The 24,439-nt window shown below is 33.2% G+C and overlaps 3 protein-coding genes across 3 annotated transcripts; all 3 read left to right on the top strand.

Moving 5' to 3' along the window:
- Positions 1 to 233: 233 nt before the first annotated feature.
- On the top strand, positions 234 to 3,005 carry LOC119992893 (serine carboxypeptidase-like 51). Its single transcript, XM_038839717.1, has 13 exons — positions 234 to 363; positions 557 to 651; positions 734 to 841; positions 924 to 1,164; positions 1,261 to 1,304; positions 1,416 to 1,483; positions 1,597 to 1,702; positions 1,802 to 1,932; positions 2,154 to 2,223; positions 2,388 to 2,438; positions 2,562 to 2,614; positions 2,700 to 2,832; positions 2,934 to 3,005. Exons 1-13 carry the CDS (start codon positions 234 to 236, stop codon positions 3,003 to 3,005), a joined length of 1,302 nt encoding a protein of 433 aa, XP_038695645.1.
- A 5,192-nt stretch (positions 3,006 to 8,197) lies between these two features.
- Positions 8,198 to 10,700, top strand: LOC119992888 (serine carboxypeptidase-like 51). The gene is made up of 13 exons (XM_038839705.1): positions 8,198 to 8,327; positions 8,425 to 8,519; positions 8,623 to 8,730; positions 8,822 to 9,062; positions 9,145 to 9,188; positions 9,282 to 9,349; positions 9,477 to 9,582; positions 9,677 to 9,798; positions 9,916 to 9,985; positions 10,132 to 10,182; positions 10,271 to 10,323; positions 10,421 to 10,553; positions 10,629 to 10,700. Exons 1-13 carry the CDS (start codon positions 8,198 to 8,200, stop codon positions 10,698 to 10,700), a joined length of 1,293 nt encoding a protein of 430 aa, XP_038695633.1.
- A 1,468-nt stretch (positions 10,701 to 12,168) lies between these two features.
- Positions 12,169 to 23,960, top strand: LOC119992878 (serine carboxypeptidase-like 51). Its single transcript, XM_038839694.1, has 14 exons — positions 12,169 to 12,292; positions 12,405 to 12,499; positions 12,601 to 12,708; positions 12,786 to 13,026; positions 13,108 to 13,151; positions 13,245 to 13,312; positions 13,400 to 13,505; positions 13,590 to 13,717; positions 13,808 to 13,877; positions 14,080 to 14,130; positions 14,237 to 14,289; positions 14,375 to 14,507; positions 14,605 to 14,665; positions 23,920 to 23,960. Exons 1-14 carry the CDS (start codon positions 12,172 to 12,174, stop codon positions 23,958 to 23,960), a joined length of 1,320 nt encoding a protein of 439 aa, XP_038695622.1. The 5' UTR covers positions 12,169 to 12,171.
- Positions 23,961 to 24,439: the final 479 nt, after the last annotated feature.

Here is a 24,439-nt window from a genome sequence, read left to right as displayed (position 1 = left end):
TTTCCTTGGAGTTCTCAGTTGTATTTATCTGTTAACTCCTCTAAGTCTCAGTCATCTCCAAGCAAAATGAAGTTTTCTATGCCACAAATTTGTTGTATATTATTGTCCATATCATTATTTAATAAATTCGACAGAACCTATACCTTGTAATTATATGGAAAGAACTTCCTAGCTTTGCCAGCTCGAAATCTATATATACAACATTTTATTAAATTATCTTTACGGTTCTTGCAATGGAGAAACATTATGCCTTTGTTCTTCTCTTTCTCCTGTTCTCCTTATCCATGTTTTACTCTCATTTGGCTGTGGCTATGGAAAGTGACGATGGACTTGAGGAGTGGGGCTATGTTGAAGTTCGACAAGGTATGTCAATATTTTCTTATAGAGTTTTCAATTATCATTAATATACGATTTCAATCACAAACGTAATTCTCTATGGTATTTTTTTTAAAAAAAAATCATCATTATTATATTCTCTTATTACTTCTTTTTCTTTTCTATTTATACATCTAGCTACTTGTTCTCTTCATTGCTGTTTTGTGGTATTCTTATGTAGGAGCTCACTTGTTTTGGTGGCATTATAAGAGTGATCATAGAGTTGAAGATCCGTCTAGGCCATGGCCAATAATTCTATGGCTATCGGGAGGTCCGGTATGTTAGAAGTTATATCGAAAGCACATTAAAAAAAGAGTTACCAAGTAGTTCATATGTAATTACTTTATTTTAAATTCAGGGTACATCTGGAACTGCATTTGGAAATTTCTATCAAGTAGGACCACGAGATGAACATTTAATATCTCGTGATTCAACATGGCTTCATAAAGCAGATCTATTATTTGTGGTACGGTTAAATATTTCTATTTAATTAACTTTCATAGTAGAAAGCTGGCGAGCACTGATTTATAATATGCTATCGATCTCAGGATAGTCCAGTTGGGACAGGCTTTAGTTATATCGATGGTGATCTACATTATGCTATGACTGATAAACAAATAGCAGAAGACTTACTTGTCTTGTTGAAGACACTCTTTAATGCGAATGAGGCTCTCCAAACAAGTCCTCTCTATATCTTTGGAGAGTCATATGGAGGAAAAATTGCAGCCATTCTAGGAGTAGAAGTTCTTAAATCCATTGAAGAAAAAGAGCTAAACTCTCAACTTGGAGGTGACAAAAACTAGTCATATAATTTGCTATTGAAAATCACTTTGTCTATTTTCAAATATAACGTTAGCGTAAAAACCTCTTTTGTTGAAAATCTAGGAGTTGCTTTGGGGTGTAGTTGGATTTCTCCGCTAGATTTCGTGGTATGTAAATTATCTCACATTAGAATTTTTTTTAATAATAATAATAATAATTAACCTTCATCCTAATCTTTCTACATTTTTTGACTCAACTTTTTTTTAACTAAAATGTAGCTTACATGGGGACCTCTTCTGAAAGATATGTCTCGACTTGATGATATTGGATTAGAGAAAACAAATAGGTCACCAACTCGAAATTTCAAAATAACAAAATATCAATACTTTAAGATTATGAAAGTTTCTCTAGATATGAATTTAAGATAGTGGTTTAACATTATTACGTTTACAAATACAGTTTAGCTTTAAAAATACAGAATCAACTGGAAAATTACAATGCCATGGATGCAACTGGGACAATGGATGATCTTCAAAATGTTATTAGTAATTATAGTGATTTTGTGGTAAGTTTAATCGATCAAATATATATATATATATATATATATATCGAACACTTAACAGATTTTTCCATATCTCTAACTCATGGTGATTGGTTTGAACAGGACATACATAACTTCATGTTAGATAATCGACCAACAACAACTAATATCGGAGGAGTTCCTCCTTTTAACTTTAGAAAGTTTATGAATGGTGGTGTTAGAGAAAGGCTGAAAATTATTCCTGAGAATGTGATGTAAGTTGATATGGTCATCAACAATATTCAATGTGTAATTCTATTTAGGGATAAAAAGGGGCCGATCTATCAGCAGGCGGCTCCCTTTAAGCCCAGCCCGAGCTCAATTCGTATGACAAAGGGGTCGAGCTCGGGCCTGTTTTTAGGCTCGTTTAATCATACTATGATTTGTATGATCAAATGAATGGATTAATTCACATGGGATGCAATTGTTTTCATAGATGGGGAGCACAAGAACATAATGTCTTGAAAGCCTTGAAGGGTGAAATCATGAAACATAAAATTGATGAGGTAAAAATATGTTTGAGCATCTACTTTATAATTAGTAGCTTATATAAATAAATAAATATATATAGATAGGGCTAATCAACTATAGCTACCGATGGAATATAGTGTTATAATTTATTTTTCCTCCAATTAGATTGCAAATAATTAATATTTGTTAAGTTTTCCAGGTTGACATGCTCCTAGCCAAAGGCATAAAGATTGCTATATATAATGGACAGGTAGACATCATTTTTATTATCGTAGAGGAATGATTTAATTGATAATTAATTACATATAGTATAATTTTATGAATGGTAACTCAAAATCAAAGATGTATTTTTTTTTTTTTTTTTTTGTGATAGCTTGATATCATGTGCTCACCAAAAGGGGCAGAATCATGGGTAAAAAAACTTAAGTAAGAGTTCTCAACTTGAACAACTCTAGTGAATATATGATTATGGTTGTTAATTAATTAAGTGATTATTATGATGTTGCATTAGGTGGAATGGCTTGGAAAATTTCTTGAAGACGGCTCGTGTTCCTTTATATCATGGAAGTGCTATAGAAACGAAAGGGTTTAAGAAATCACACCAACACTTGACTTTCTACTGGATTCTTAATGCCGGTCATGGCGTAAGTAGTTAGTTAATCATGAACACAATCTCTCTAAGTGCTGTAATTTTGTTTAGCTTGAGCAGATTCACCCAAACTATATTGGTTATTAATTTGAGCAGATTCCAAAAGACCAACCATTGATTGCTTTACAGATGGTGGGAGAAATCACTGGATCATCCGGCACTTCCTAGGAATGCACCACTGCAAGATTCTACTATTAACGTTACAATTTCTTTGCACTCAAGAAAGATAATCTTCCTACACTAAATATCGTAATAAGACTACAAAATTTCGAACATGTATCTGTTGGACCAAACGTCCTACATTTTAATTTTGATGATCCAATATTATTGTGCTATTTGATTACATGCACTATGTGATGAATTTAAGATTGAATTTGAGATTGATTTTTATTGATGAGGTTTATACCTACTTGTGAACTCACTAATCATTTTTATATCAAATGAATTCGGATTAAGATGAAATTTGGTAGAGACATTATTTACATCATAATAAACATTTTTCATGAAGACGTGACTAAGAAATGTTGACTTCTTCTTACTCAAAATCGTTGCCCAAATATCTGTTTGAAATTGCTACGAAATGTTATTATTCAATTGATTTATGTGACTTATTATATGACTATATGATATTTATTTGAGCTGGAAACTTACATACACATTAGCCTATCTATGCAAAGATATTTGGAGAGAGAGTTGGCTGGGATTTGATTTCAAATAAAGAAAGACTTACATATTTGATTGAAGCCATTAAGCCATGAATTATGGAGAAGGAAATCAAATAAAGGAGTTCTCTTTTTGACTTACCAAAATCACAATAAATTGAGAAGATCTTGCAGATGATTCTTGTATGAATAAAGAAGGGGCAAATTCAAGGATGTTTTCAAAATTGGAGGGAAGACTTTGACATTTGAAGTTGATTATGTTACAAGTGCAAAATTAAAAGCTGAATACATAGTTTGACGTGTCAAATTAATGCGTCTAATTGAGAGAAAATCATGGAGCTTTTTATACAAGTCAAAAGAAGTTGGTTCTATCACATGTTCCGAAGACTTTTACAAGGCAAAATCTCATAATTGAAAGAGAAGAATCAAGACATTATTGCTGACTTTATGGATGATTATCTCAAGAGCTAAAATCGTGGGAACATGATTTTTCTTGGCCTATATAAGCAGCTCCTTCGCACAAGAGAATATACACAAGAAAGAGTTAGAATTATCAAAGCTACTTGCTCTCAATTTCTCACCCAAGCTCATATAATATTCTTCTATCTTACTTCACCGTTTGCTTAGTGCAAACACAGGTGTGAAGAACTAAATCTTCATTGTTCATCTTCACCGATTGCTATTGCAATTCCAGGTGTGAAGAATCTTCTCTTCTTGTGAGCTCTTCTAAATTCAAATCCGATTTTCTATTCGTGAGCTTCACTTTAAAATCTCTTGAGAGTTCCTCCTAGTTTGTTGAGTGCAAACACTGAGTGAGTGAATCATTGAGCCTATCTTTGTAAAACCCAAACCGGGTACTATATTTGTGAGATTTTAGAAGAGTTGGGGTAATTTTGAAACCCTTGTGTAAGAGTTTTGTGGAGCTCTTGAAAAGCCACACCTTAGTGAAGGTTTGAAAATCCTAGGTGGTGAACCTAGGTAGTAGACGTAGGAGAAGGGTCTCCGAACTACTATAAATTATTTGTGTGTTCTTTATTTGCTTTACTTTTACAGCTTTCATTAACTCTTCTAATTTAACATAACTTGTTTCATTTTATTTACTTTACATTATTGTTTATTCTGTTCATATTGCTATTGTCCTGTAAAAATTGCAAGTTAAGTACTTTCTAGTGCTTATCTTGTTAGAAGCTTTGCTTCAATTGGTTCCTATTGTGCAATTTATTCATATTGCTCATATAGGTCCATTTGTGCGCAACTATACTTTGCCAATAATTAAATTGACAGAATTTTGCATCTAGACGCATTATATACTTAAGTTACAAGTTTGCTTGGAAATAAATTAGGGAAATTGTATTAGTAAGACTCACTTTGTGTGCTTGGTGTGGTGCTTGATTTGTGAAATTGATATAAAGGGATTCCTATTCGGAATTTGGGGACACAATTCACCCCCCCTCTTGTGTAACCTAGGTCCATCAGTATCTTATAAAGAAAAGGGAGTTTTTCCTAATAACTTGTAATGCAACTATATATATTCATAAAACGGAACTCAATGACCCACATATAAATTTGAAACTTTAATATGTAAAACCATATATGGACGGTGATTTATCATATAATCAAGACATTATATTTCGAGTATGTACTGGGTAAATCTTGCACAGTTTAAAATATATTCTTATATATTTACATTACAAAATATAATACATATTTTAAAATAAAATTTAGTAGAAATTAACATATTTAGATATAATAAATGAATAACTATTATTTATGTGGGTTTAAGATTTTTCTTGTATACAGTGGTACATTCATGTATTGAATGACTTATTTATGTTTTACAAATTTTTGATATGTTTTGATTTAACTTATCATATTCTAAACCCAGGAAATCTAAACCTGTCAAATTTTTTAAAAATCTTTTTAAAAAAAAAAATTAAAAATGAAAAAGATGGGTGTTCACAAACCACCACCGGCGAACATCCATCTTCTTTGACCGGTGACAGAGCCGGCAGCCATATGCCTCAAATGCACTGCCAACCCATCCTGAACAAAACCCGAACAATGCCGATGGCTTCCTGCACCATTGCCGTTGGAATCGCACCACGACACCGCACGAGTGTCGCTTGTTTTCGTGCCAATCCGACCAATATTAGCGTCTTCTTGCACGCCGACCCGACACCACTGTTCGAATCACATGAGCAAGCCGCAACTATCCCACCACGTCACCAGCCGAAACACAACGGTCATCTATCCAGCTCCTTCAATCAAAAGTAACCCTGGGGTGAAAACGAGGGTATTTCTGGGAATTCAATGAAAAGGTGAGGATAATTTTGGATGGGCTTATAGCTGAAGGCCCAGCAGAATACATGAGCTCCTTTTACACCAAACAATTGGCCCATTAAGAAAAAAAACCCCACATCCACTAGGACCACTACAAGGATGAATAAAGTCTTGTAAGCCAATGAATTAAGAGAATGATGCCCATGTGGGTCCCACCATTAATACACTTCACATTCTTACACAAAAATCAATATCGGATATCACCTCTATTAACCTCTATTAAACAAAAAGTAAAGCCAACAAATTTACACAATTGTACCAATATATTTTGTTGGTCCAACCACATCAACAAAATACTTTTCTCAATACATTTTGTTGTCTCAGCATAAAATCACTATTGTCATTTTGTTGTCGCCATGGTTGTCAAAATCCCAATTTTAATCGTACGATTTTACAATCTTAGATAACCAAAACGATTCGAATCGATGCAAAATCCCAAAATTGATAAGATCTATCGATCTTACCTTATGATCTTATCCGATTTTACCAATTTTATGATCTTACCGATTTTACAGATCTTAACCTTAATAGACTTATGGGTCATGGGCTTATGGGTTGCAGTCTACTAATAATGTGCTTATGTTTCTAATCCTAGTTTTTGTTGAAAAATTGGTTCTAATATATTAACATGATATAATCTTGCACAATTATTGTGCTTGCTTTTCATGGCTCTCTGGAAATCTTAAAAAAATACAATTTTGTGAAATATTAACATGTCTATAATAAATAATAATCAAATTTTGAATTTTTATTACCTATAAACTATTATATATTATATCATGTTAATTATTTATTTAGAAATAAGTAATTATATTATTTTACATTTATTTTTTAAATTTTATAAAATTTTACGATTTTACGATTCAATTTTACATGCCTTCCACCGATCTTATATAAGATCCCGATTTTGACAACCTTGGTTGTCTCAGTAAAAAATCACTATTGAGCTCAACAATTGCAAAGTTAAAAAAAAAAAAGTATTGAGAAATACACAATTGCTAAAGGTATATTCTATTATTTCTTTATTCTGCTTTGGAAAACCGTTACTTTTTTTTTTTAAGGCCCACCGGCCACACACACGCGAAGCCATGTCTGAGGGGCATGAAGGTCACCACAGTGGATGGAAAACTACCCAAATCTCAAACCCCCTGGTGAGAATAGAACCCTGGATCTCAAAGTCTTAGGCAGACAACCTGACCAACCAGGTTATCTCATATTCTCGGAAAACCGTTATGCCTTGGGTGCAATGGAAGACCGTTATGCCATTAATATTTTATTTCTCTTGTTTTCCTAGTCTCTATGTTATTCTTTTAAAATATTTTATATCTGCATGTTTTCTTATGTTGCAAAAATGTTTTTCTATTTATTTTATTTTCCCCAGCTAATTTATGTGAGATGAGTGACTGTTACTGAGTTGAAGGAGACTGACAGCTTTAGCAAATATGAAATTCAGCCTCACTCAGCAAACATTGACATAGATTCTAGTTATCTGTAGGCTATAAAAATCCAAATGTGGGCTGATGACCCGAGATTTAGATCTGGCACAGCTTGTGACAAGGTGGCACGCTGAGCTGTTAATGCCCTTAGATATATATTTTTCCATATTATTATATTGTAGTCCATTTAATTATTTGAATTTGACAGAACATATACCCTAATATTGGCATAAACAATGTTACTGTTTCAAAGTTATCTGGTCAACATTTAATGATGATTCGTTTTAGAAGGTCGATTTTCATAAATACAAAATTGGTAAGGTGGCCAACTTTGGATTCCACCTTTTAATTTTTGAATAATGCTTGAGACCCCAAAAAAACCTCATTTATTGTGGAGTGTTGGATGTGGAGTGGGTCCTACATGTGTTTTTTTAATCAATGGTTATTTTAATGTCACATAGATTTGAGGACTTTCAGGAGTTATATTTTGGAGGTCTCTGACATTGTCCTTAATTTTTCTATCTTTATCGTGGTTTCAAGAGAGAAATATTATGTCATTATTCTTCTCTTTCTCTGGCTTTCTCTCGTTTTCCTAATCTCTATGCTACTCTTTTTAACCTATTCCTAATCAAGGGATATGATTGTTTTCTGGGATGATTGGGATCCCTATTAATTCTGTTTATAATGTGCACGTTTTCTTTCATGCATTTAATGCATAATTAAATCTCAATTACACAATAATTTTGTATATAAATCTCTTTCATGCCAGCCATGATAACAATGTTTTTCTTGAATTCTCAGCAATGTTTTGCTGATTGCTGAACTATATACCCACATAGACATATATAAATACGAGCTTCGCGACTGCTTGAAATTTATATATACAACATTTAGCAAAGACTTTCTATTGACGGCACCTGCAATGGGGAAACAGTATGCCATTAGTCTTGTCTTTCTCTTGCTTTCCTTCTCGGTCTTACTTTCTCATTTGATTGTTGCTATGAAAAGTGAAGATGGAACTGAGGAGTGGGGCTATGTTGAAGTTCGTGAGAGTATGTCAATATTTTCTTATATGTTGAAGACTCTTCAATCTCATTTATATCCATTCATTGCTATTACTTGTTTTCATTGTTGTTTTGCATCATGCAGAAGCTCACATGTTTTGGTGGCGTTATAAGAGTCCCCATAGAGTTGAAGATCCATCCAAACCATGGCCCATAATTCTATGGCTATCAGGAGGTCCGGTACGTTTGAAGTTATTTTGAAAGCACATTAAAAAAAAAGAGTTACCAAGTAGTTTCATATGTAATTATTTTCTTTTTAAATATGGATTATTTCAAAGTTCAGGGTATCTCTGGAATTGCGTCGGGAAATTTATATCAAGTAGGACCTCGAGATGAACGTTTATTGACTCGTGAATCTACGTGGCTTCGAAAAGCAGATCTATTATTTGTGGTACAATAAAATATTTCTATTTAATTAACTTTCAAAGTTAAAAAAGTTGGTACGTGAACGTTGTTTTAAAAGAAGATCGTATCAATCTCAGGATAGTCCAGTTGGGACAGGGTTTAGTTATGTGGAGGGTGAGTTACGGGTGACTAGGACTGATGAAAAGATAGCAATCGACTTACTTGCCTTGTTGAAATATCACTTTAATGCAAACAAGGCCCTCCAACAAAGTCCTCTCTTTATCTTTGGAGAGTCATATGGAGGAAAAATTGCAGCAATTCTTGGGTTACAAATTTTGGAATCCATTGAAGCTAACGAGCTAAAACTTCAACTTGGAGGTGACAAAAACTAGTTACGTAATTTGCTATTAAAAATCACTTTTTTGATTTCAAATAGAACATCTCTTTTATCTAAATGTAGGAGTTGCCTTGGGGTGTAGCTGGATTTCTCCTCTAGATTTTGTGGTATGTAAATTATGTCATATAGAACTTTGTTAATTAATCTTCATCCTAGTCTTTATGATATTCTTGACCCAAATTTTTTCATCTAAAATGTAGCTTACATGGGGACCTCTTCTAGGAGACATGTCTCGACTTGATGAGATTGGATTAGAGAAAACAAATAGGTTCACCAAATCTATATATATTTGTTTTTAGTACTTGTTTTCAAAATAACGAATATCAATACCAAAGGATATGAAAGCTTTGAATTTATGATAGTGGTTTAACATATTATTACATTTGCAAAAACAGTTTAGCTTTAAAGATACAAAATCAGTTGGAAAATCACAACGCTATGGATGCAACTGGGACAATGGATCATCTTCAAAATGTTATTAGTGATTATAGCAATTCTGTGGTAAGTTTAATTGCTTGCACAAACATATATATATATATCGAATGGTTAAATGGATTTTTCCATATCTCTAACTCATTCTGATTGGTTTGAATAGAACTTGCATAACTTCATGTTAGATAGAAAACCTGATATCGAAGAGAAAATGTCTGTTCACTTTAAGAAGTTGATGAATGGTGTTGTTAAAGAAAAACTGAAAATTATTCCTAAGGATGTGATGTAAGTTGATATCATTCAACATATTCATTGTATTTTAATCAAACCATGATAATTGATTTATATGATCAAATAAATGGATTAATTTTATATATTGTGATCGACCCATTTTTTTCATAGATGGGGACAACAAGATCATCTTGTCCCGCGAGCCTTGAGGGGTGAAATCATGAAACCTAAAATTCAAGAGGTAAATTATGTATTATCATGTTTGACCATCTATTTAGTATTTTATATAGTTACAACTATATATATATAGATATATAGATATGTGAAACCATATTTGAACTCTAGCTACCGATCAAATATAGTGTTATAATTTTTTTAATTTCTCAGGTTGACAAGCTCTTAGCCAAAGGCGTAAAGGTTGCTATATACAATGGACAGGTAGATATATTTTTATATTTTCATAAAGGAATGATTTAATTGATAAATTACGATTAACTCAAAATTAAATATGAATTTCGTGTGACAGTTTGATATCATGTGCTCACCAAAAGGGGCAGAATCATGGGTAAAAAAACTTGAGTAAGAGTTCCTTGTAAATGATATTGTCAACTTTCACCACTCCAGTGAATATATGATTTTTGTTTGTTTTAATTAAGTGAATAATTCACTGCATTAGGTGGGATGAGTTGGAGAATTTCTTAAAGACAGATCGTGTTCCTTTATATTATGGAAGTGATGGAGAGACCAAAGGGTTTAAGAAATCACACCAAAACCTGACTTTCTATTGGATTCTTAAAGCCGGTCATAGTGTAAGTATATTTAATCATGAATTACTTGTATTTATTATAAATAAAATCTCACCTAAATTATATTAACATGAGCAGATTCCAAAAGATCAACCATGGATTACTTTACAGATGGTGGGAGAAATTACTGGATCACCCGGCACTTCTTAGTAATTATGCACCAATGTGGCCTAATAAATTGTAATGTGATTATTTATATATCATAATCATAATCAAAATCAGTTTGTGTTTTTTAATTACATTGACTCATGTATAGATATAAAAGTCTAGTATGTACCATATATGGATGGTGATCTACCATTTCCCTTTATATATTTTTTTTTCTTATGAAAGGGGAAATCGCATTCACTATCCTTTAGGTATGTACTGAGTAAACCCGTTTAAATCCATTTACGGATTTGGTAGAAATAAAACCCGAAATCTTCACATTCAAAATAGTACAACCGGATTGGGCTTGCAATGCATATACCGATTGGGCTATAGCTGAAGGTTCACCTTCACCAATAGGCATGAATGAGCTCCTCCTTGGACACCAAATAATTGGCCCATTAAGAATCCACTACCTTGATGAATAAAGTCTTGTAAGCCTGTCGATATAAACGAGGCCCAGGATGATGGTGCTACCCACCTAACCATTGATATTTTATGTAATTTAGGGTCCGTTTGGTAGAGTTTATAAGTTATGAAATAAGTTAGCTCATTTGTTACCCCTCCTCTCTTTCTATTTATTTATGTTTTTTAGACTAGTCGCTGCTGTGTTTATTCGACTATCCATTGGAGATCTTCAACGGTCATATTTTGCTTCCCTCCAATTTTGGCATCTTCTCGTCTCACTCTAAAGGAATCTATTAAAAAAAACCCCCAAGGTATGGGGTGTCATTTTACCTCCTCATCTGCCACCTCGATTGGAGGTTGATTTTTGGATAATGAGATTCTATAATGATAGATTGACAGTTGGAGTGGATAGCACCCCGATAACACCTAGGTTGGGATTGCTCTTACCGTAAACTTTCTATGTTATATTTTGAACAACAATATTTATAATGGCACCATTTTGATAGCCGACATCGAATTTCTAAATCTAAATTTTTCAAAAAATCCTAAAGTATGTTATTGATTGTGCAAAAACTGTTACAAAACGGCAGAGGTGTTTGGCATTTACTTATACGTCGTTGAGTTGGGTTATGCCAATTTGATGCGGGATAATAAGTCTCGACAAATATAAGGCCAACTTTGGAATCTACCTTTCGAATTTTTTTGTCCATCTTTATAGTGGTTGCAATGGAGAAACATTATGCCATTATTCTTCTATTTTGTCTTGTTCTCTCTCGTTTTCCTAACCTCTATTATATCCTGCCGATCTTCTTAACCTATTTCATATCTGCATGTGTTTCTTTCATGAATTTAATACATAATTAAACCTCAATTACACAATTATTTTGTATATAAATCACTTTCATGCCAGTCATGACAACAGTTGTTTTTCTTGAATTCTCACCAATGTTTTGCTAAACTATACATAAATACCCTCGGTGACATAAATAAATTAATACCGGCTTTGCCAATGCTTCAAATCTATATATACAACAACATTCAATAAACTATCTTTACGGTACTTGCAATGGAGAAACATCATGTCCTTCTTCTCTTTCTCTTGTTTTCCTTCTTACTTTTTCATTTGATTGTTGCTATGGAAAGTGAAGATAGAACTGAGGAGTGGGGCTATGTTGAAGTTCGTGAGAGTATGTCAATATTAGTCTCCTATAGACTCTTCAATCTCATTTATATTCATTCAGTACTATTAGTTGTTCATCTAATTATTTTTTTTCATTGTTGTACTTTGTGTAATGGCAGAAGCTCACATGTTTTGGTGGCATTATAAAAGTCCCCATAGAGTTGAAGATGCATCTAAACCATGGCCCATAATCTTATGGCTGTCAGGAGGTCCGGTACGTTGGAAGTTATATTGAAAACAAATTAATTAAAAGAAAATTATGAAGTAGTTTCATATGTAAATATTTCGTTTTAAATATATTGTTTGTAAGTTTAGGGTACCTCTGGAACTGCATTTGGAAATTTCTATCAAGTAGGACCACGAGGTGAAAATTTATTGTCTCGTGAATCAACATGGGTTCGGAAGGCAGACCTCTTATTTGTGGTATAATCTAATATTTTTGTTTACAAAGTAAGAAGTTGGCGAGCAATGATTTATAATATGGTATCAATTTCTTTCAGGATAGTCCAGTTGGAACGGGGTTTAGTTATGTCGTGGGTGAGTTACGGGTGGCTAGGAGTGATGAACAAATAGCAATCGACTTGCTTGCGTTGTTGAAAAATCTCTTTGATACAAACCAAGCCCTCCAAAAAAGTCCTCTCTTTATCTTTGGAGAATCATATGCAGGAAAAACCGCAGCTATTCTTGGACTACAAATTTTGAAATCCATTGAAGAGAACAAACTAAAACTTCGACTTGGAGGTGACGAAACACTTGTTACATATTCTGTTATTATAAATTGCGTCACTGATTTAAGATTAGTATAAACTTGTTTTATTGCAGGAGTTGCCTTGGGATGTAGCTGGATTTCTCCCCTAGATTCTGTGGTATGTATTTGTTAGTATGTACAATATATGTACGTACCTTCATCATAGTCTTCATGCTACTAATGACTTGTAACTTGTGCAACTCAAATGCAGCTTACGTGGGGGCCACTTCTGAAAGACATGTCTTGGCTTGACGATGCTGGTTTAGAGGAAGCAAATAGGTTCACCAATTCCCGTTTCCATAAATAATTACCAAAAATATAAATTCATGATAGCTGTTTAACATTGATGCTCCATCAACATGATAGATGGGCTTCAAAAATACAAAATCAGCTTGAAAATCACAACGCCATGGATGCAACAGGAACATGGAGTGCACTCCAAGATGCAATTCTAGATAACAGTAACTCTGTGGTAACTTTAATTGCTATTTTTACTCAATACCTTAATGAATTTTCTCAGATTTCTAAAGGCAATGTATGTCATTGGTTTTAATAGGATTTACATAACTTCTTGTTCGATCATCAAAGAAGGGCTAATACCCAAGCAGAAAACCCTGTTGACTTTAAAAAGTTGATGAATGGTGTTGTTAAATCAAGGTTGAAAATTATTCCTGAGGATGTGGAGTAAGTTAACCAACAATATTCACTGTGTATATTTCTATTTTAATCCTCCCATGATTTGTATGATTTCATTTTCATACACTTTTTTCATAGTTGGGGAGGACAACAAGATCTAATCTTTAAAGCATTGAGGGGTGACTTCATGAATCCCAAAATTAAGGAGGTAAAAATGTGTGTTCATACGAAAAAGTTATTTGTCCCATCAATTGGGATCCCAGTGATCCCAGTTGGTGAGGTGTATAGAGGAGATTAAAAGTGCAAGTAATGCTCCTCCATACATCTCAACAATTGAGATCTGACGAGTGGTAGGGCTGTATTTCATATTATCATATATTTTAGCAAACTATATATGTTAAGTTTTTTAGGTTGGCGAGCTCTTGGCCAAAGGCGTAAATGTCACCATATACAATGGACAGGTAGACATTATTTTTGTTATCATATAGGGACGATTTATTAAACTAACACCCAAGTGAGAAATATAATTATATTCATAAACCTACCTACAATATGAATCTCTAACAGCTTGACATCATATGCTCAACAAAAGGAGCAGAATCGTGGGTAAAAAAGCTCATGTAAGAGATCCTTTCATGTCATGAAGTCAACTTTATATATATTATTGTTGTTCTCAATTAATTATTCTCTCAATGGATGTATTAGATGGGATGGTTTGGAAACCTTCTTGAAAACCAGTCGTGTTCCTCTGTACCATGGAAATGATAGAGAAACCAAAGGATTTAAAAGATCACATAGGCACTTGACATTCTATTGGATTCTTAGGGCTGGTCATGTTGTAAGTGTTTAATCATAAACCACAAGCATTTTACTTTTATCCTCCTAAAAAAAAATTATTTCACTCAAATTTACCTTGGTTTTTTTAACTTGAGCAGATTCCAAAGGACCAACCATGGATTACTTTGCAGATGGTAGGAGAAATTACTGAATCACCTAGTACTGACTAAAAATGCATCAATGGCAGATTCCAAAACATCATTTACAATTGTTTTGCAATCTAGATACGTGGGTTTTATGCACTATATGTATCTCATAATTAATCCAATGCTGCTTTTCTCTTGACTAAGTTAAACACAATGCTAATTTCCTTTTTGATAATAATGTACACATACTTTTTTTTGAGTATAAAAATATATGAATTATGGTGTTGTTAATATCTCGAGAAACTACACCCAAGCCGCTAAGTTGGAATGATAAAGATGGTGTCTATCACCCTAGTGATCAGGATTCGAATCCCCCTCTCCGTTTCAAAAAAAAACTCGAAAAACTTTTACATTGTTACCTAAACCAGCTTTTATGAAAAAAAATAATTAATACATGATTGTAAATAATTAAAAATGGATCGAGTTGGGACAATTGCAAAGTATATGTGGATCAGGCTTTAATTATTTTCAATAAATAAATGTAGATAATTAAAAATGGATTGGGCTGGGCCAATTGCAAAGTATGTTTGGATCAGGCTTTAATGAAAGGCCCATTATTATTTAAAAGGAAAAAACACTACAACCACAGTCACAACAATTCAGGCCCATGAAACAAGAGATGGAGGCCCCTGGTGTTATTTACCAACCATGGGCCCAAAGAATTCTATGATATTTGTCCATCTTAATTCTCAACTCTCAAGTATGAAAGTTCACCCAGTTCAGGCCCATACCATTGTCTTGACTCTTATCAATGACTACTTGTCAAGACTAAAAATTTCACATCAGTTTGACATAACAAAACCGAGTGGTTTATAAACGAATCCAACTCTTCTCATATTGAAGACGCATTTTCTGAGCCTAAGAACTAACAACGATGACCTATAAAGAACAAATCTGTGCAGGCCATGACCCAGAGGGGATAATATATTAAATGTGTTTGGACTCGAAATTTCAAGAATACTCTTGCACACCCAACTTATTGGCTCATTAAAAATGTCTCCCTTGAAATCTCTAATTCCGATCATAGTCCTTATCTTTGTTGTCTAACCATTTGATTTTACTAACCCAATTTTCCTAATGATTATATTGAAGCTTTTTAGTGGGTGGATCCGATTGATTAGGTTATTCAAAATTAACATTAATTAATATCTACCTTACCAATTAAGATATATTAAACAAGGTTGCAATCTTTCTCCACATCTTTGTATGAATGGATGCACAATTGATATGCAAATCAGAAGCATATATTTGAAAGTGCAAGCAATATTCTTTTATTTGTTGTCAAGGATTAAGAGCCAATGAAGATCCTAATCAACTACGTCATCAATTATTCACTTTCTTTGATCACACATGATCCTCCTCTTCACCTTTCCCACTAATATATTGAGCATTTATACATTAGTTTATGCATTGTTAATCTCTCTTGATTTTGTACTAATTAATTAATTAACCCTAACATATAAAATAATGAAGCAACTAACCTTCTCATATCTCTTGGTTTAAACCTTTTGGCACGCGAATTTGGAGATTAATTAATAGCCACAAAAAGATTATTAACCCACAAGGGTCCAATTATTTGCCATGTGCCAAATAATTGTGGTTCTATAAGTCTAAGAGATCATGTGATGGTTAGGGATCTATCTCCTCACTTCCATTTCCAAACATTAAAAGAAAAGGAAACATGAGAAGAAAGTATCATATACCTTGGCTAACCATGTGCAATAAAGTGATCGATCCTCCAACTCTAGCATTGCAAATTTTGCTCAATTAGGAACACAAACATATATATATATATATATATATATATATATGCTTCATGTAGAGATTTTGGTCTAGGTTCATTCAACCCAATTTGGTCAAGAATCTACTACATATTATAACGTCATGAAGAATAATATTAGGTTAAGAATTTAAGGACAATTATACACATGCACACTAGAGATAGAGGAAGCCTAGCTATATATGTTAGAAGAATAGGAATCAAGTGCTTATTCAAGGAAGACTAGCTACCACTTTGTAGGGATATGTGAGCTCTAGAATAATTACATTTTTATTAGATTCCAATTTTTCTTTCCTTTTTTTCCCAAAACCAATTGGTGCCATTGTACTTGGAATAATTTTTCAGGAGCATTTTTAGTGCTTTTTCAAAATGAATAAATTAACCAATGGTACGCAACCAAATTAAGAACCCTAACCTACTTTAATAATTCTCATTTTGATTCCTAATTTATGAAAAAAAAAGAGTTAAGAATTGGGACCATCTAATTATTTCCATTATCATGTTATTAGGCCGGTTTTGGTCTCATTGTGTTGGTAATTAAGGCACAATTTGTCCAAACAAAGCCGACTTAATGTAAAAGAAGGTGCGTTCATAGCATCTAGATTGCATGATAATTAAAGAAATGTAGACAAGTCGGTTTCATAATTCTTTTGTTAGTTGAATTTGTTCAATGATGGGTTTTAATAATGCATGATTTGGGTACTTAATTATGGTTAATAAACGTTTGGTGATCGCTATTCATGATGTCTTTTCAATAATAATTAGAATGCCTAAGCATGTTCAAAGCTTCTATATTCAGAAAATTGTCATTTTTGTATATGCAAAAGAACATGCATTGTATCAACCTCATATATATGTATGTACAGCTAATTCATGCCCCTTTCATACTGAGCATGCACTATCAATTATGTTAAACATATTAAAAGTACCGCATCGCTCGATGAAAATCAAATGATGTGATTTATAAAATGAAATCTAAACTCAAACAGTTGAGGACCCTTTTAAGGAAAAAAAAAATCATTCGGACATTGGGTCCAGAGCGGACAATATATACCTCAAATGGATTAGGTCTAAACCTCTCTTACCTCCTTCTGTTGAGAAGTGGAGTGAAATTCCACTTAGTTGTTGTTTGCGGTAGAGTTGGCCGCACTTTATACTTGTCGAACGGTTCGCACATGACGCTATTTACTTTGCGAAAAACATAATATTTTTTTAGGGTTTGACAAAATAAACTTGAGAGAAAGAGGAGAGGCAGCCGACTTTAAAAGAAGAGTACGTGAGAACCAACTAGTAATCTTGATCCTTGCGATAGTGAAGCCCATCAACAATAATCGACGTACCCGGTTAGGTCGAATTAATCGGGTGAATCTCTATAAATCTTTGTGTTGTTTCGTCGTTAAAGGTTAATTAGTTAATTATAAGCACAATCATATCAAAATAAGTACTATAAAATGCAACATGATTACATGCACTACTATAAAGAGAATCACATGATCAAAGAAAGAGTAGTATTGCCTAATTAATTAGCAATATGTATTGATATAGACTATATGCACACTAACTGAAATTCTGGTACCTATGAGCCCCAATTATTTGCCAATCACAATGATTTAATTAAACTGTCTCTCTGTCAGACACTTAGATGACAGATTCTGTTGGGTCCATACAAGGGAAATTGTGTCCTAAAACATATTTTTAAAAAAATAAGAATTAATAATGGACTGGAAACACTTTTAAGATAATCTTATTCCCTTACACGTAAAAGAAGATTAATTATTTAATTTAAACATGAAATGTTATATTAAAAATCAATTTAAGTTTATTTATATTATCTATAAACTAGATCTCAATTCCCTTAACTTGTAACTTAATAAAAAAAATTTTAAAAGTAGATTGAAAATGAAATATTCAATGGTTTTAAATAGTGACATTGATGTCGTCCACGTGGAAGCCCATCATGCCGACGTGGAAATTACTAGTGAAAGGCCCCACTGAATCAAATCGCCAACTGTTTCAGTTGGAATTCGTTAATGGGATAAAATCATGATAAAAGTGGGGTTTTATCAGCTTAATCTCTTAAAAAAAAAACTTTTTCTTTACACACAATTGAAGATATAAAGGAGAGGGAAAAAAAACAACACGTGGTAGGTTTTGGACTCATTCAAGATTGGAAAAAAAAAACACTAGTAAAAATTAATGCAACCTCTCGTGATAGCGAATCTAGTCAAACCGTATAGATTCAGAAGTTCTTGAGTTCAATTCCACTAAGAACAATATCATTGCGGTCACGCGCTAAGTTTTGATAATTTACACTGTCGTCGGATGAAAAACTTATGTGCGCATGTACATGATGGCCTGAGTTTAGATCTATATCCGACGTTTAAAAGTCAAGCTTGACTTTTAAAAACATATGAGATATTGTTAGTTAATTGATTAATAATGAATTAATATGGACTGATTTGCCGACCTAAAGACTACAGGGAAGGTTAAGTAAGTCATTGTTGATGATAATGATGATGCATGTACAGTGATGATCGTGATCGAAAGAGACAAATTAAATGGAGCCAGCTGGTAGGGCTAGATAAACTGATAAAGAGAATTTGTTAAGTTTGGATAAATTAGTAGTGTGCTTTATTGTTTACATATGACAAAGATGGCATAAACATTCAAAAGTAAACTCAAATTCACATTTGATTTCGGTAATTAACCTTTCTATCATGGAAATAATGATTAAACTATAATTAATTAAACACAACTTCTATCTCTTTTGTGTCGGCAAACTAGTATAATTCCAAAAAAAAAAATCGAATTCGCATAGTTAGTTCACATGTATGATACATAGAAAACATAATACAATTAAGTGCAAAAGTTCATATATTGCCTCGTCATTATGATCATGTCATTGACTCATTGCAATTTCTTTATTTTGTAGTTTTCTGTAATATTATCCAGTGATTAAAATATTTAATTAAAAGGTAGTCTATAAAATTATTTAAAGTTGCTCACAAGGAAAAAAAAATATTTAAAAGGGATAAAAAAAGATATAATAAATAATAGAGGCTACAAAGGATAAAAAGGAAAGAAAAGGTACAAAAAAAATGACAAGTTGTAAAAGAATCTAGATAATAATGGACAAAAAGAGAGAATACAATTGTCCAATCGTGTCCAATAATCAGTGGAGGCGTGCGATAGGCTTACCTTTTCTGTCAACTCAATTTTGTGTTTTTATATAATTTTTATATTAATTTTTATTTTAAAAAACAACTAGAGTATACATATATGCAGTTACTAATTCTAATGATTAGTATTCGGTACTAGCTTTAGCAAAGGAAATACGAACTTAATTTAAAACTTATTAACAAACGAAAAAAAAAAAGAAAAGGAAAAGAGAAAGATGTTATTTGTCTTCGTGGGTCCATGAACCGACCCAAACCCAAATCTATATGGCATGAGACATTTTAATTTTTGTACTCTCTTGTTTTGCTTCCTTGGATATTCTCAACTTTTCATAGGCAGGCATTATAGAACAATCGTTTATTTTTAAAAATTCGAAAAAAACATATTTGTATTTTGATCGATCTTACGAACCCAATTTGTTCAAAACAAAAATAAAATACAACCTGAAATGTAAATGAAATATCTTTTGTTTTATATCCAACGATAAAGAATTATCACGCACTTTTTCATATTGAATTTGATTTTTATTTCAAATAAAAAAATATATCGTTGGGTTCGTAAGACCGATCATCTAGTAACCTACAATTTGATTTTGGTACGTGGGTTTAATTAGAGTTTGGATTATCTTGTCCAGTACAGACGGGATGGGTTAGGTAGTTCTGTCATGTTTTTTTTTTATTTTTTTTATACTGTTGCATGAAAAATAAGTTACGAGACTTGTGTATATGGGGTGGCAAGATTTTATGACTTTGGCATGGATTGGTGGGGGCCACACGAGTGTTCTCATTGGTGGAGGTTGACATTCCTACCAAAGAGTGGGTCCCGATCGTTACGTGTGGCTGTAAGATTGCGTTCGAAGACCGGATATTTATCTTGAAAAGAACCAATTTATAGTAACCGAAAGCTTAGGGGATATACAGTAGGCGTGGCAGTTATTTCGGTTACCTGTCTGGTGTTGGTTAGATTCTCCTAGACCATAAAAAAAAATATATGTATATATATATAATTGTAGCTGTCATATGTATAGTGGCCTAGTGAGTTGGAATCTCATAATCCCAGTTTGTTATCTTGTAAGATCACTAGATGAGGTGAATATTTGATTTCATTTCTTGACTTTTTTCAAATTTCAATTTGATGGAATATTGCGTGGACCAGTACCTAACCTTCTTCTTATGCCATGTTTTTATTGATTAATTAGCTTTTTCTTACACTATTTATTAGCTTCACTAATTCCATCGGTAGTGAATATATTGGAGAAATTTTATATAATCCATATCAAAAATTAACTTGCTTTCTTTCTAATGTCATTCTTTACACATAATTGATCTGTCAAGACTTGACATAACCCAACCGAGTGATTAATAAAAAAAGTGACACAATAAAAGTATGGAGGATTTACAAGCGTAAATCCTAAAGATAATAAGATCTAGAATCCACCAGAAAAAAATGAGAGAAGTATTCTCAATATTTGATTGAATGAATTATCAAAACTGAAAGGCCTCAAGAAAAGTGACGTTTATTTAAACGTTTTAGACTCCAGGAAGTTAGAGTTTATTCTAGAAAACTAGGGTTACTAACAAAAATACCCTTGAAATATTACCCAACGAAATAAAATACTATTTATCACCACTTTTCTTTTTGTATCTTGCATCGATCCAACTGCTCCTCGAACACTTCTGCAAGACGTTCTGCATCATAAAGTTTAAGAACTTTTCATACGACATACGAGTTTTCTAGGCCTAGGTACTACAGAGACTACCCAAGAAAAAAATCCTTACGAGCCCCTGACCATAGTGGACAATATTTACTCATGTAGTCGGTTTGGATTTATCACATCATTCATTCTACAATAATTAGAGGAAAAACAGGGTAATGAACTGACTAAGAAAGAAGAAACAAACAAAAACAAAAACTTGCTGATTTTTTTTTTTCATGAACTGGGAATTGGCTGTCAACCAATAAAATTCTTTTTTTGTCCCCATGATTATTACATGTTTAAAGGTCATGATAATTTTTAGTAAGACCAATTTTAGGGTTTCCAAAGCCATTGAAGTGAATGCCATCAACTCATATGCAGCTTCAATTGTCAATCGTCTGAGTCGTCTCCAACCTGACAAGCTCAATCCAAAAACACAAGCCAGTTGGCAGCTGCCAAGTGGGTCAGCCCACGTGTCAATTTGAAACCGACATGAAAAAGTTTTGGTCAATTGCACGCGTAGGAGAAGAAAAAAAACATAAATATTAATTATTTGTTTAGTGCCCTGCCTGCATAGGTTTGACTGGGATGGATCACCCCACAAAGTTAAGGTCCAATCGTTTGTCCTAATAACACCACAAATTAACAGACCCAAAACTTATAATCAATGTCTGTCAGTCTGTGTAGTGTAGGTACGTATTATTATTACAAAACAACATGCAATTTGATTTACGTTGTCTCTTTTTTGGTTGTTTTACATACGGACAACTCATACCATTCCATTCTGGCTTTGCTTTGCTTCTTTTTTCTTTTTCTTTTTCTTGTGGAATTTAATTACCACCTCAAAAACCACATTGTAGACTTGCAAACAATTGACTAGGGAGTTTACAATAATTTGAAGTACTGGGACTTTGCTTTACAACTAGGTAATTCTTTACAAACAGGTAAAGAACATCGTTTCGTGTCATGTTTTCTACGAGGGGATGGTTGTCATTTCGTTTAACACAATGAAATTTTAATATAATAATATGATTCTGCATTCTAAATTTGATTGTTGACATAGAAATCTCGATCTCCATTGTGGAAAGCTATTAATGTGGGAATTGGCTCAAAAACGACGTTCCTCAGTGTAGTAGCGCTCGAATGGAAGCGATTTCGCTCGAGCCCAACTGGTGTTGGGTGCAAAGAATGGTGTTCGGAAGCATGTTGCTCGAGCAAATGTTACTTTAGCTCGAGCACAATTGGGTGTTCGTGTGTCCAGAAAGCGAGCACTCGAGCGAACCCTACACCGCTCGAGCGGATTAGTAAGTTTGGCGCAAACCAAGGATGTTATAAATAGTAAGTTTAGCAGTGAGAGAGAGAGAGTAAGGAGTCGTTTTTGACAGAGGAACATTGGTCTTATTATAAGGTGTGTGTTTCACTCATTGTAATCTTCTCTAATATAGTAAATTGTGATTTTTGCTATCCGTGAACGTAGATTATTGTAGAACCATGTAAATCGTTGGTGTCTTTTACTTCTGTGCTTTGATTGTTTATCTTTTGCTTGAATCTTGATATTAGTTTGGTCAATCCATTGTGTGTTTTAAACAATTTCTATGAGTCTCACACTCGACACTCTTCTTCTTCCCGACCACCTACATTGTTAATTAATTGGTACTAATTAAAGAAACCCTAGACAGAAAGCGCAGATTTAGGCGAATAACACGGTATCACTTTTTTGGATTGACAAATATTTCTTTTTACACTTTCAATTACTACACTTTCTCTCGCTTTTATTTCATAAAACTAAGAACCAGCATCTCTTAAGCCTCCTGTTTTGACTAATAAATTAATAAAATTAAAGAAAAGATCTTCTCTTGCCAGAATATGTAATGTGAACAGAATATATAAATAATAATTATTATTATTATGTACATTGATTCCCACAAAAGAAAATTTGATTAAACAAGATCATATACTAAGACAATCGCATGTGGGAAATTCTGAACGTGTAAGAATCTGCTAGCTTTTTCTAGTTTAACTAATTAACTAATAAAAAGAACACATGATTCGAGATCTTCAAACAGGAGCTTCTGGTTATTCTTGGCAAGCAAGTCATCTATATTAGGTTAAATTATTAGCTGTTCAATTGATTGACTACTTTGTTGCGTCTCTGTAATTGTTTTTTCCCAAAGATTCCAACCGTTGATATTTCAGTTATCCCCTCGGTTAAGTTGAATACACATGATCTAAATAAATTCGTAGACTCTACATAAAATCGTGTGTGTACAACTCTGTGTTGGAATTTAGTATAGAGCATGTTTTGTGCATGGTGACCCGATCCAACAAGATTATTGTGGATCTTGTGAATGGATTTTTGGGAGGCTTACTTCGTGGGTATATAAGTGTGATTGTAACACTAAAACCGTATCTTGTATTCTTTCTCTGAAATATTGAAAACTCTTTGCAATTCCAAAGATGTACGCATAATTGGTCGAACATCATAATTGGTTGAACGTCGTAAACTCTTTAGTTGATTTCGTTCCCAATACTTTGGGTTTGAAATAACTGAGATACCAATTGCACGGATGGATATAATTACCGTTGTTTTTTTCGCTTCTTTTTTATGTTTCAGGACTAGATACAGAGAAAGAAGACATGATTGTCCTGCGCTAGCTGTGTGTTTTTAACCATATCTGATGTCTTTTCCCATCTGAATCCCTGACTGTCTGCCTGCCTGTGCCCTCCCTGCCTCTTTGTGTTGCTTCATCTCTTCTCTTCGACACTTTTTGTTCTTATTTATTTGACTGGTTAACAAACCTAACAAGGCTTTTCTTGGACTTTCTTGTCTCCTCATTAAGGCACTCTTTCAGTATAATATATTGTTTTGAATTTAAGGAAATATTAATGTCTCATGATCTGTCCACCCTATGTACTAGGGCCAGGTGGCTGCTTTACAGCTTCTTAGGGTACCCTCCATTTAAGACTTTTCGATCTCTTCCAAAAACAAATTAAACTGACATGTATAGATGGCAAAATAAAAAATTGTAAATTGTTCCAAGTATGGACATTATCAACTTAAAAATTACTATTTTATTTACTGAATTGATATTCTTTTTAACTGAGAACGAGATCATACAAGCTTACCTTTTAGA

This window comes from Tripterygium wilfordii, chromosome 3 (assembly GCF_013401445.1).
Source record: "Tripterygium wilfordii isolate XIE 37 chromosome 3, ASM1340144v1, whole genome shotgun sequence".
In the NCBI taxonomy this organism is placed as follows: Eukaryota; Viridiplantae; Streptophyta; class Magnoliopsida; order Celastrales; family Celastraceae; genus Tripterygium; species Tripterygium wilfordii.
The sequence above is the reverse complement of the archived record's forward strand: the minus strand, read 5'-3'. Positions and strand labels throughout refer to the sequence as shown.